At 41.7% G+C, this 11497-nt stretch overlaps 1 protein-coding gene across 1 annotated transcript in view; it reads right to left on the bottom strand.

Annotated features, from left to right (window-relative positions):
* Positions 1 to 2956: 2956 nt before the first annotated feature.
* cysltr3 (cysteinyl leukotriene receptor 3) overlaps positions 2957 to 11497 on the bottom strand; it is a 20389-nt gene continuing 11848 nt past the window's right edge. The window contains exons 3-5 of the mRNA XM_046065508.1: positions 6521 to 6688; positions 6268 to 6435; positions 2957 to 3833 (exon numbers count right to left, since the gene is read on the bottom strand). Coding sequence (XP_045921464.1) covers positions 3314 to 3833; positions 6268 to 6435; positions 6521 to 6688 — 856 coding nt within the window. The 3' untranslated portion in view covers positions 2957 to 3313. The remainder of the gene's footprint in view (positions 3834 to 6267; positions 6436 to 6520; positions 6689 to 11497) is intronic.

Raw genomic sequence — 11497 nt, 5'->3', positions numbered from 1 at the left:
TACATAACATAAGGAACAAGTAACGTTGTCATTTTAAGCCAAACCATGATTTCTTTTCTAAACCTAACCAAATTGTGCCATTTCACAACATTAGCTAGTTTTATTTTGAAAGAGTTGCACATTTATTGCTGCTTATTTGACCACTGATCCCTGCGTGTACAAAAAATTAAGCTAAAGGGTACTAAAAGTGTAAAAAAGGGCGCTAAGGGATGTTGACCTTAAAAAACATGTGAAGAAAGTAATGCAAATAACCAAATAAAACCTGGCCAATTTTTGTGTATATAAGAGACTGCCTAAAAAGTACTGCAGCAAGCTGGACTACAACACTGAAGCCCATCCTCTCTCCGTACAAGCAGGCTCACAAAGTGTTAGACCAAAAACCCCAATACTTACCACCTCTACAATATCTAACTGGGAAAATCTAATAAAATAAACTGACATCTGTCTGCTGTGGTACTTTTATTAAGCAGAAAAATCCAACCAGCAGATCTGCTCTGAGAGGGGAGAGTGTGATCCCTTTCAGGTCCAGCTCCTTCAGCCACTCCTGCTTTTCTGTAAGAGCTTTTCAATTGTGGAACAACCCAACAACTGGAATAAGAAACTGCAAAACCTACCATACCGTCTCAGAAAGTCTCAAGGCCTGGCTTTTGAAAAGTCAAACATGTGAACATTTCTAAACTAAATAGTACATTGCGCATTTTATTATAACCGTTGTTATATAACCTGCTGCTAACATGGCCAGCTTTGCATGGCTTGGGTATGTATGGAGTATCTTCTAGTATTTATTAGCAGTCTGACGTGTTCTTCTACAGTGCTGTTATGTGTCACATGTATATTACCATTTTATCAACCCTTAATGCATGTTTTTAGTCAGATCAACATAATTACTGCTGTATTTTAGAGGTCTACAGAAACAAAAGTAGGTTGTGTGTTGTTGCTTCTTGTTGGTTGAATGAATGAACTTAATCGCTCACCAGCAATATACAATTTCCACAACAGCTCTCAGTGTCTAAAGGGAGTTTGTTGTCACTGTATTATCGTACTGATGGCTCATGTTCTGTTTTGAGAATTTGTGTTTTGTTGCTGTCTTTATGGTTTTGTTCTGTACATTTTTTATCATTTTAAAGGTTTCTGAACATCTTGCTGAAGCACTGCAGTAGAAAGTTAAAACACTGGCACATCTACAGTAATGTCGATTAATGTGTCCTTACAAATAAATAAAAAACAAATATAAAAACAGTGAGACTGTGTTGTTTAAAAAGTCACTGCTGTGTTTTCAGTTTTGTCACGATGCATTTTCCAGCTGATCCAAGGGGTTTAAATAGTTTATTAAGCTTAGAGGATTTTCTCAACACATAAAGGAACATTTTATCTTGCATTTTATGACAAGCATTCAACATTACCACCTCCACACATCCATCCACCCCACCACCCTCCTTAAGCCTCAAATATTCTTTAAATCGGACGCATACACGGACAGCTGCGGACCCCATGGACATGGACTACTTCAGTTTAGACTACTTTCTTGGCGGAGCAGTCTAATGACTCATTTTCAAAATACAACCATTTTGTACTATGCAGGCTAAAGAACAGTACTCGAGTCATCAGGTGTTTTTCTTTTAAACCATTGCTGAGATATTTGTACACATTTGACAGTTGAGATGCATCATGCAGTGGGAGAGGTTAACTGGAAAGCTCCCATGGCTTTATAAACTTTCTCCTCCTCAAGAGACCCTCCTCAGGATTTCACATCTTCTAGAGAAAATGACCCAGTAACCGCTGAATGTTTTCATTTCTGTAAATGTAAACAACATTATTCAGTGTGAATGGAGAGAAGAGAGGAGATGTTTCCTGTGTGACATTTATTAGAAGATTTTTCCGGTCTACGTGACTTCTTAGGATTATTCAAAAAAACAAACAAACATGTAAACAATATCCTTCACTGAAAAACACATCATACGTTTATCATGTAATAAAACAACCATTTACATACAAACACACACAAATCTCACATACTCCTTAAAGACACCTTGTTAGTTTTAACTATATAGCTTAACTTAAAAAAAAATGCTCAGTAGCTTCCTGAAACAACGACAGAGCTCTGTGGCACCGCTGGTTTGAGTCTGAACAAGAAGAAATATATTGAATATCACCAGGCTTACAGTGTACCTTCAGTCACTCGTATCAAAGAAAATCAGGCAGGTCAATCTTTAGTGCAAAACCTGCAGAGGGCGCTGTTACATGACCTTCAGACACACTAAAAGAGTTGTAGACTACACAGGGAAATGAAATTTATAAAATGTATTTTCCCCATTCTTTGTGTTAATTGTTTTTTTTTTTGAGTATTTATAGAAACTTCCTCTTTCCATATTCCTGTTAAACAAGTTTGGATGACTCATCCTGAATCACATTTCTCCAGTCACATAATATTTGTCTTACCGCTCGTATAAAACCACACTTGTCACGAGTTGGCAAAAACATTGACTACATTTTCAAACAAGGCTGCAACATCTTGACGCTTGATTCCTCAATAACACCATGACTCCTCAGTTTACCCTAGACCCTCTTCAATGATGTTCAGACTCCTCGACAACACCCGGACTCTTCAATAACCCCTTGACCTCATTGAGACACCTGAACCCTCCTCAACAACTGCCGGGCCCTGCTTTACAGCTTCTGTACTCCTCAGCATCCCATGGACTCCCTTTAATAATACCTGGATCCTCCCAAACGATATACGGACCCTTCTCACTGAAACTTGGAAACTCCTCAGTGACTCCACTATCCTACACGAACCTCCTCACAGACTCTTGGACCCCCCTCAATGACACCTACAATGGCCTCCATGATGAACCTCTAGTTTTATTAACAGCTCTGAAAGTTTGAAACTAAAGCTCTGAAGCAAACACTGAACATTAGGAACTTCGTAATAAGTGAAGTGAAGGAGGTTGTTTAAAGAAAAGAGTATGGACTCCATTGACTCCACTATCCTGCCCAGTGACATCCGTTCCCTTCTCAACAACACATGAACCTCCTCACAGACTCTTGGACCCTCCTGAATGACCACAGTCTGCAGAGCTGCCAGAGATTTCAGTTTTGTGCTTCACTTTATTTTCTTCTATTGAAAGTAGGAAAAGTAATTCCTTTACTTGTAGAAGAATGCTATAAATATTTATTTTCACTAAAATAAATAAAATAAAAGTGCTGCCCCACCGATTTAAATACCCTCTTCGTGGTGTTTTCATTGACATGAAGCAGAAGATTTTATAAAGTAAGGAGGAAGTTTTTTGACAGCAGAGCTGACTCAGGTCTCTCAGGCGGTGCTTCTTCTCCTTATCATAGCCAGTCCCGACTTGAAGGACTCCCCCTTGCTGGACAGAGAGGATTGAGCGTCCCTCATGTTGTCTCTGAACTTCCTGGTGGAGTAGTAATACAGCAGTGGGTTCACCACGCTGTTGGACGCCGCCAGACACAGCGTCACCACCACTGCACGCTGCAGCGCCACAATGACGTCACACTTCCAACTGTTACACACGGCGTGCAGGTGCAGAGATCGAATCACGTGATATGGCAGGAAGCAGAGCAGGAAGGTCGCCGTCACCATGGTGACCAGGTACACGGAGCGTTGTTTGTTGCGACAACGATGGCTTCTGGACAGACTGCTGCCGTGGAGGTTGGAGCGGGCTCTCAGGCGTTTGACGAGTTTGCTGTAGCAAATGATGATCGTTAGGAAAGGCAGGAGGAAGCCGAAAGTCAGCGCCACGTAGTTTAGGACCAGGAGACGCCCCCAAGAGGAGGGGTTAGATGGCTCAAAGCAACGAGGAAACCCCGCCCTAAAAGGGAAAACAGAAAAACAAGCAAATAAATGAAACACCACTTACAAATCAATGTTCAATACTAGCGTTGTGACAAGACACTTAACCCACTAGACCGAGACACGGGACTGGGTTCAGATTATGATGGTGGCACCAGATGAAAAGAGAGGGGTCCCCAAATTTAATTTAAAATAGCATGAATTGTCTCCCCATAAAAAAAGACGCTGTGCGCATTTACGCACACGGTACAGCAGCATGAAGGGTAATTTATACTTGTGCGTCGAATCGACGGAGTAGGCTACAGGGCTACGCAGAGGCCACGCCGGCGCCTGACATGCACCTCCTCAAAAATTTAACTACACGTCGAGTCGACGCGGACCGTAAGTGATTGGTCGGCTGGGTAGCCTCGCAATGCCTCCGAGCCGACCGGAAGTACCCAGCGCTTTGAAGTAACTTATACTAGCGGCCAAAACGGCGGCTGTAACACGGTGAATCAATATATTTGACTGTCGCAACCCGAGCAACCCGGGGGTGTAATCACAGAATAAAGGCGACACCTACGCACAAGTATAAATGCATGGCTACGTGCGTAGCCTACGGCGTAGGTACGCACGTAGACCATACGCAGGAGTGTAAATGGGCCTTTACGTTGTTGATTATTTGGATCTCCCGACACTGACGTCAGCCTCTCTGATCATGAAAGTAAATCGTTAAAGCACAAACACCTGGGCTACAGAAATCTATTTACACATGATCCATCAGGGGAGCAACTGTCTTGTTAAGAGGAGCCGAGCTCACCCTGCACCCTGCCTACAATGTCGACCGACGGATTCCCGCAACAGCAAATAACGTTACTCTTTTACTCATGGATTTGTTTTTCTGGTGTCGAAATGTTTCTCTGTGTTGGTGAATTATTAAGAAAACAAAACACCACTTAATTTTGTGTTAAAGTGTGTTGTAACACGCGTTACTGAGATTGTAACGGGTATAATGTTACAGATTTTCTTTTAGTAATGCGTTATATTACTGCATTACAGCAAAAAGCAATACATTACAACACTGACCACCTCGAACACCTTCTTATATGGACTTTTCTGTTATTTATAGCAGTAATACTTTTAGTACATTAATACTTTAATACCTTCCCCCAGTGTGTTGAACTATGAAGGGAAAGCCTGCCATGTGCGTTGGTACCGTAACGTTTCAAAACATAGCTATTTGACACTCTGGGAATGAGAACGGGCTGTTCGGAGACACGTGGTAACTTCACTTTTTAAAATGATGTTAGTTATCTGAAAAACAAAGGAAGTTTCTTATGATCATTATTAATCTCTCATGACAGCCCTCTGCTGCAGCACTTGTGGGTTTGACTCTGTATTTACAGTGAGGGCTGCAGCAGCTGACATCCATCACAATAAATACACAGAAAATGACACTTTGAATACACACGAACCTCCGTCTGACATTAAACCGCAGGATGATCACAAATATGAAACACTGCTGTTTAATGAAACACATTCGAAAAGGCTCCACGTTTACGCGGCCTTTCTTTTTAGCTCTTCAGACCATTAAAATGTACTCCAGTAAAAGTTATTATTCTATTTGTTCTGTTTCAGTCATCTTATCGTGTTCAAAGCAGCAGGATCTTCACGCCCAGAGCAAGCAGGACCATTTCCACACAGAGAGCTTAACAACCTTTCCAATGTTAACAGAACGCATCAATGAAACCAGCGGCTGCCTGGAAGGAAACACTCCAAACTGCTTTAACTGCTTTGTCTTCATCATGAAGACGGTTTTGAAGACTAAAACAAAAAGCGGGGAAAAAAAACATCTATGCAAGATGATGTTAATAAAAAGTTAAAATAATTGAATACATTTAGAAAGACTCCAGTACTTGATGTATTTATAATGTTTTTAAAGTCACATAAATTACAAAGTTAACCAAGGAAAGTTAAAATGGACTTGTTTAAAGATATTCAGACGTTTCTCCTTCATCCAAGAAATTTCTTCATTTCTGACTGAACGGCAAGGAGCTATTTAACCTCTGCGGGGTCGTTGCCAAGACGATCGATACCGCTTGGGTCATCGGTGCTCTTGGCTGTTTTTTTACGACGTTAAGTTCGTAAGTCCGTAAGTAAAATTAAGTTTTAAAATGTATAATTAAATTCTTTAAATGAAAAAAGCTACAAAGATAAAAAGGTCATGTTTACAAAAAGGAAACTAACTTATTATATCCAATTTAGATATATTAAAGCATTTTACAAATAAAATAATAATATGAAATAAAAGTAAGTAAATGGAATTAAAAAGATATCATTTTAAAAATAAAATAAGAGATAAAGCGACTGAGTTTGACAGAGCCTTTTAAAAGATATAAACAATGAAAACCTTTAAAAGATAAAATAATGTCTACTAATGTCGATTTCAGATCAATAAAGTGAGCAACTCTCACCTGTTTGTCACCCCATTGGACAGGAAGGGGGCGGAGGCCAAGCCCACAAACACCCAGACTCCCAAACACACAAACAAGATCCGAGTGGGCGTGGCTAGAACGCGGTGACGCAGGGGCTGGGACACAGCGAGCCAACGGAGCACGCTCAGCAGAGTGAGGAAGAGGATGCTGAGAGAGGAAGAGTGGCAGTCAGTGATTTTATCTTTTCATCATCATGTGTGTATGTGTGTGTGTGTGTGTGTGTGTTACTTACCTCGTGTACAGGTTGACGTAGAAGCCGTAGACGAACAGTCGGCACAGCCAATCAGGGAAGTCCCACACCCCACCCCTGAAGTAATACGCCAATCGCAGTGGGAGGGTGAGAGAGAAGCTGCCGTCTGATAAGGCGAGGTTCATCATGACCACACAGGAGGCGGAGTTTCTGGACGGGAAACATGAAAAGAGAGTCAGAGCGGCCATGTTTTATCTGAGAACTTGAAAGGATCTTTAGTTGAGTAGCATGTAGCTGCAGAACCAGAGGCTGCAGTTTCAGGACCGCAATCCTAGGACTGCATTTCTAGGAACCTTGTTTACTTTGATACTGTCAGCTGACTGGCTAGCTAACTAGCTAGCTTGCTATGTTACTCTTGACAGTCCTCCGAAGCCAATTACCCTTATCACAACCACACCGAGTGTGTGCCTAAACCTAAGTTATTGATTATATGCATGTTGACCGGCTAACCCTACAGCTGCGCCTCACGGCCGACGTGCTAGCAGGCAGGGTTAACCTCCTTCATGTTGGTGTTCATTACCACCACCACTCCACTAGATGGCGCTGTCGCAAAAGAGTTACGGTCCTAGAACTAGGGTCCCAGGATTGCGGGGGTCCTGAAACGGCAGCCTCCAGTACTGCAGCTTCATAATATTGCTTTAGTTATAAAAAGTGTATTGAGCTGCATTTCCTTTAACGGCCTCTAGGTGCTGCTGTGATCTGGGGAAAGTGTTGTAGGACAGATTAAAGCTTTTCTACCTGAAGGGAAATCCACATAAAGCATCCTGATGTTTACATGTTGTGAAGGTATTAAGGGCATCTGTAATGATTGATCAAGGCCCCGATTGCTTATATTATAGACGTCTCCAGCAGCATCTTAATGCGCTGTGCTGCCTCTTTCTGCGGTTTCAAGAGTGAAACTGAATCCATTTACACTGACAGAGAAAGCACAGATGTTTGCATTGTAGAAATCAGAAATACACATATTGCAATTGAAACATGAGGATTAAAAGGAGATTATAATACAATGAAGAAGGGGTTTGTGTTTTTTATTTTATGTTATTTGTTGGAGCAGCTGATAACAGCACAGGACAGATAAGACGTCCAGTTAGCTGTCTGATCAAACTGGACAAAATGTAGCTTTGTAGATTGTAGCCTTTATTTGAATAGGATGTTGACTATATAGACGTCAATATTTCCAACATATATCAATTCTACATGCAGGTTTACAACCTGGATTCATCTTTCATCGTCGTTATCTAATCAGTATTCCCAGTGAGAGGCCAAACACATGTAGGAAAACATTCTGGGTTTTATGTTTATATTGCTATTAAAGGTTAAAGGTTTGATCAGATGAGCTTTTAGAGGTTCCAATGTAAATATTTACAGCAGGTTGTGTGCAGTTACTTTATCTCAGTAATAAAATAGTTATTTATGAAGTACATGTCCGTAAACACAGAAACCTGCACCTGCAACTATTAACAAACGTGTGTCACGGTTCGTGTGTCATTAGCTCCTGTTTAATTCTCGGCTAAGGCTGGTTTGGGTTCTGTTTTTGGTCATGTCCTGGTTATTTTGCATCTCTTCCAGTCCTTATTGCCCTAACGTGCGTGTTTCTCAGAATCAGAAATACTTTTTTGATCCCCGAGGCACACCATCGGCATTGGTTTGTGCTGGACTCAATCTGGCGACCCATCGATTTCCAAGCCATGTCCCAGCAGACTGAGCTAATGTTGCCCTGTGTCAGTATTTAAGCCCCCAGTTCTGTTCAGTCTTTGTTGCGTCCTCGTTGTACGTTGAGTGTCCTTGTTTTTCTTGGATTACTCTGCTCACACTTGGATTACGTCTGGACTACAACCTTTGTTCGGACTTCTGATCACATAAGCCTGTTTAGTTTATTTAATAAATCACAAGAACTGAATCTTGCTTGTCAGTGTCTGGGTCCAACTGTCTAGTTTTCCTGCCTCTGCACTCAGCACCCCTTGACAACATGTCCTTGCACATGATTGGTTACTTAGGGTCACTGTTATTTCTGTCCTGAGACCGGGTTTTATGATCCAGTTATTAAGTTATTAATAGTAATAGTAGTTATTAACTCTACTTCTGTGCTCACTTAACAATTATTTATTTAAAACTATATTTATATAGCGTTACATATTATTTTCTATAATATCCATAGAGAGAGGGCGTCAGCGTGGAAGGTTCACCTGCACCTCACTGAAATAGACAAAAAGTGTCTTTGTTTAAAAGCCAAATCAGCGTCCTGTCACATCATTGAATGAACGCTACAGGCTGCAGCCGGTTTTTGTTGTAGCTCCACAGATATCTCACTCGCAGCTTTGTGGTGTCCGTGTGGGTGTTTTTGACGGCACCATCCTGGACTGGAGATCCTTACTTTCTTTTTCATTTCAGCAAACGGATCATTGTTTATCGATATTTCAGGCATTCACACACCTGTGCTGCTGACGAGTCCCACTGTCAATCGTGGTATAATGTGATGTTTGCATAGAACATAAGGAAGCTCCGTGTTCACATCCCTGTGTGCCTGATTTGTATGCACTGTGGTAAGCAAATACCACGAAGGGTCACAAAATAAGCAACAGTGAGCAGTGTCTCTGTTCATCCTCTCCAGCCACTTTACTAATTTCCCACTCTCCTCCTTTGCCATTTTCCATCCACCCACCAGATGCCCTCGGACTTTCCCTCCTTTCCCCGTCACCTGGCTGCCCCACCCGTCCACACACCTGGGGCACGTTCAATCTGAACCGTTCAATGTGCACCGTTTTGCTACAGTTTGTCTCTGCGTCATTGTTTTTTGTGCTCCCCCTCACCCCCCTTCCTACTCTGCCTCTGACTGGCTCACCTTTACCCACCCGAACTCTCTACCCTTAACCAACAGAGGCAACGAGTAGGAGAGACCGAAGATGGTTGTAACATTTCTGTCTGTAACTCGGAGCTCTTTTAAGACAGTGTTCAAAATACAAACTAGTTACATGTGTCTGCTATTAAATGGTGTAACTGTCATCTCTGCAAATACATCTAGCCTCAAACACAAGGAGTCAAACGTTACAGTCCACCCCAAAGTCTGTGTTAGCTGTAACATGGTGGTGAAATGTAACATTATGCAATAAGGAAAATGATATTGTAAGCTTTTTTTTCATCATTATTTTTTAACATAAATGGTCTGTGTGTGCAGATGTGCAGTAACTGAATATTAGTGTGTGTGTGTGTGTGTGTTTGTTTATGTTTGTCTTGCACCATCACAGTGGTGACAGACGGGCCTCACGGGCCCTCAGAGAAGCCTACAGGTCTTACGCTAATGTCTGAACATAATAATAAAACAATTAAACATTACCTGCCACAGGGGGCTACTTTTTCCCATGTGGAAAAAGGAATAAACTGAGCATGTGCAGAGTGAATCAGGTGATTGGAGACAAAAGATGTGTTAGAATAGCCCCGTGTTACAACCATCCCCCGTTCTCCTCTGCCAGCAAATCATAAGCAGAGTGGTCGGAAAGCCACCCCCCCCAGGTTTAATACACCCCTTCACCTGGATGTTCTCTGCTATTCTGGACGGCAACGACAGTGACTGTAACATTGAGCATATGTTTAAACAGATTTCAGAAGGCAATGAAAAGTCTTGAAAAACATTTGGATGTTGTTACAAGCCTGTGTCACTTGTGAACTTCACTGTGAGATTTGTGAGTGGCTTTTTTGAGACTCCCTTGCCGTGGCTCGAAGGAATAATCTGTAGCAACTCAGATGGCTGCTTCCACTTCAGCCTGCCTGCCTGTACCTGCCTGTGAGCAAATCATTACACACCACTGAAAACATCCAGCCAACTCGACTGTCTGCGTTTGATGTCAGGTGAATTGTATTTGTTTGGAAAGTAGAGATGTTCCTGGTCCGATCCAAGTATGACAGGGAAGGTGGTTCAAAACTATTAAGACCTTATAAGTTACTTTTTACTTGTTACCAGAGGTGGGGACTCGAGTTTGACTTAAGTCGCACACATAGTGACTTCAGTCGTGAGACTCGTCCTCCACAGACTTCAGACTCGACTCGGACTCGAGGTGCAGGACTCGTGAACAATGTTTATTTTTACGTCTGCTGTTATTCCCCTCCCTGCATTACCTATAACCTGCCTACGTAACACGTAGTATCTGCTGCGTGCGGCCACAGATGAGAGGACAACAAACACCGGCAGCTGCTGAGCCATTCATCATAAACTTTGGCTTTAAAACTTCAAACAACAAGACCCAAACAAAGCGCTGAACGCAAAATAGGTTAGTAACCTGCGGTTAGTAAACATGTTTAGCTCAGCAATTGGCCATCTAACGTTAGCTTGCTTCTTGCTTCAGCTACGATCTACCGGAGGTTAACTCTGACTGTCGTTCATTATGAAAAGATGAATGAGTGTTTGTTCACTTAATAACGTAATCATTTACGTCCCGCTGGCTGCCATCACTTTAATTAATAACCTGCAAACAGGTTACAGGTTTATTGTTGATCATTTAAAGTTACAGTTTTATTTAGTTATAACGTTACACTGGTTTGAGAGTCTGCAGGGTGTGTTGACTTACAGTAGTTTAAGCTGTCATTAATTGCATTGCACATTACATGGTTACACTCTGTAAATGAAAAACAGGTTACAGTTACAGTATTCCTCATAGCTATGCAGTTTTATAAACAGCCTGGATTGAACGCAGCAGCAGATACAACATTCGTAATAACCACGAGAGACTCTAGCTCAAAGACTTGTGAGAATCTCTGCAAATTTACGCCTTTAAAAAGTAGTAATATATATTTACATATCACTTGGTATCAAAAGTAATTAGTTACATTACTTGATATATTACTATATTAATTTTAATAAAATTGGAAAGTGATCTACAAGGGGGGCTAGTTAGCTCAATTAATAAAGTGCTCGCCCCTTGTTCAAAGGCTCCCCCCCCCCCCCCCCCACACACACACCGTGCA

Source organism: Micropterus dolomieu, linkage group LG12 (genome assembly GCF_021292245.1).
Source record: "Micropterus dolomieu isolate WLL.071019.BEF.003 ecotype Adirondacks linkage group LG12, ASM2129224v1, whole genome shotgun sequence".
NCBI classification, from domain to species: domain Eukaryota; kingdom Metazoa; phylum Chordata; class Actinopteri; order Centrarchiformes; family Centrarchidae; genus Micropterus; species Micropterus dolomieu.
This window is presented reverse-complemented; position numbering and strand designations above follow the sequence as displayed.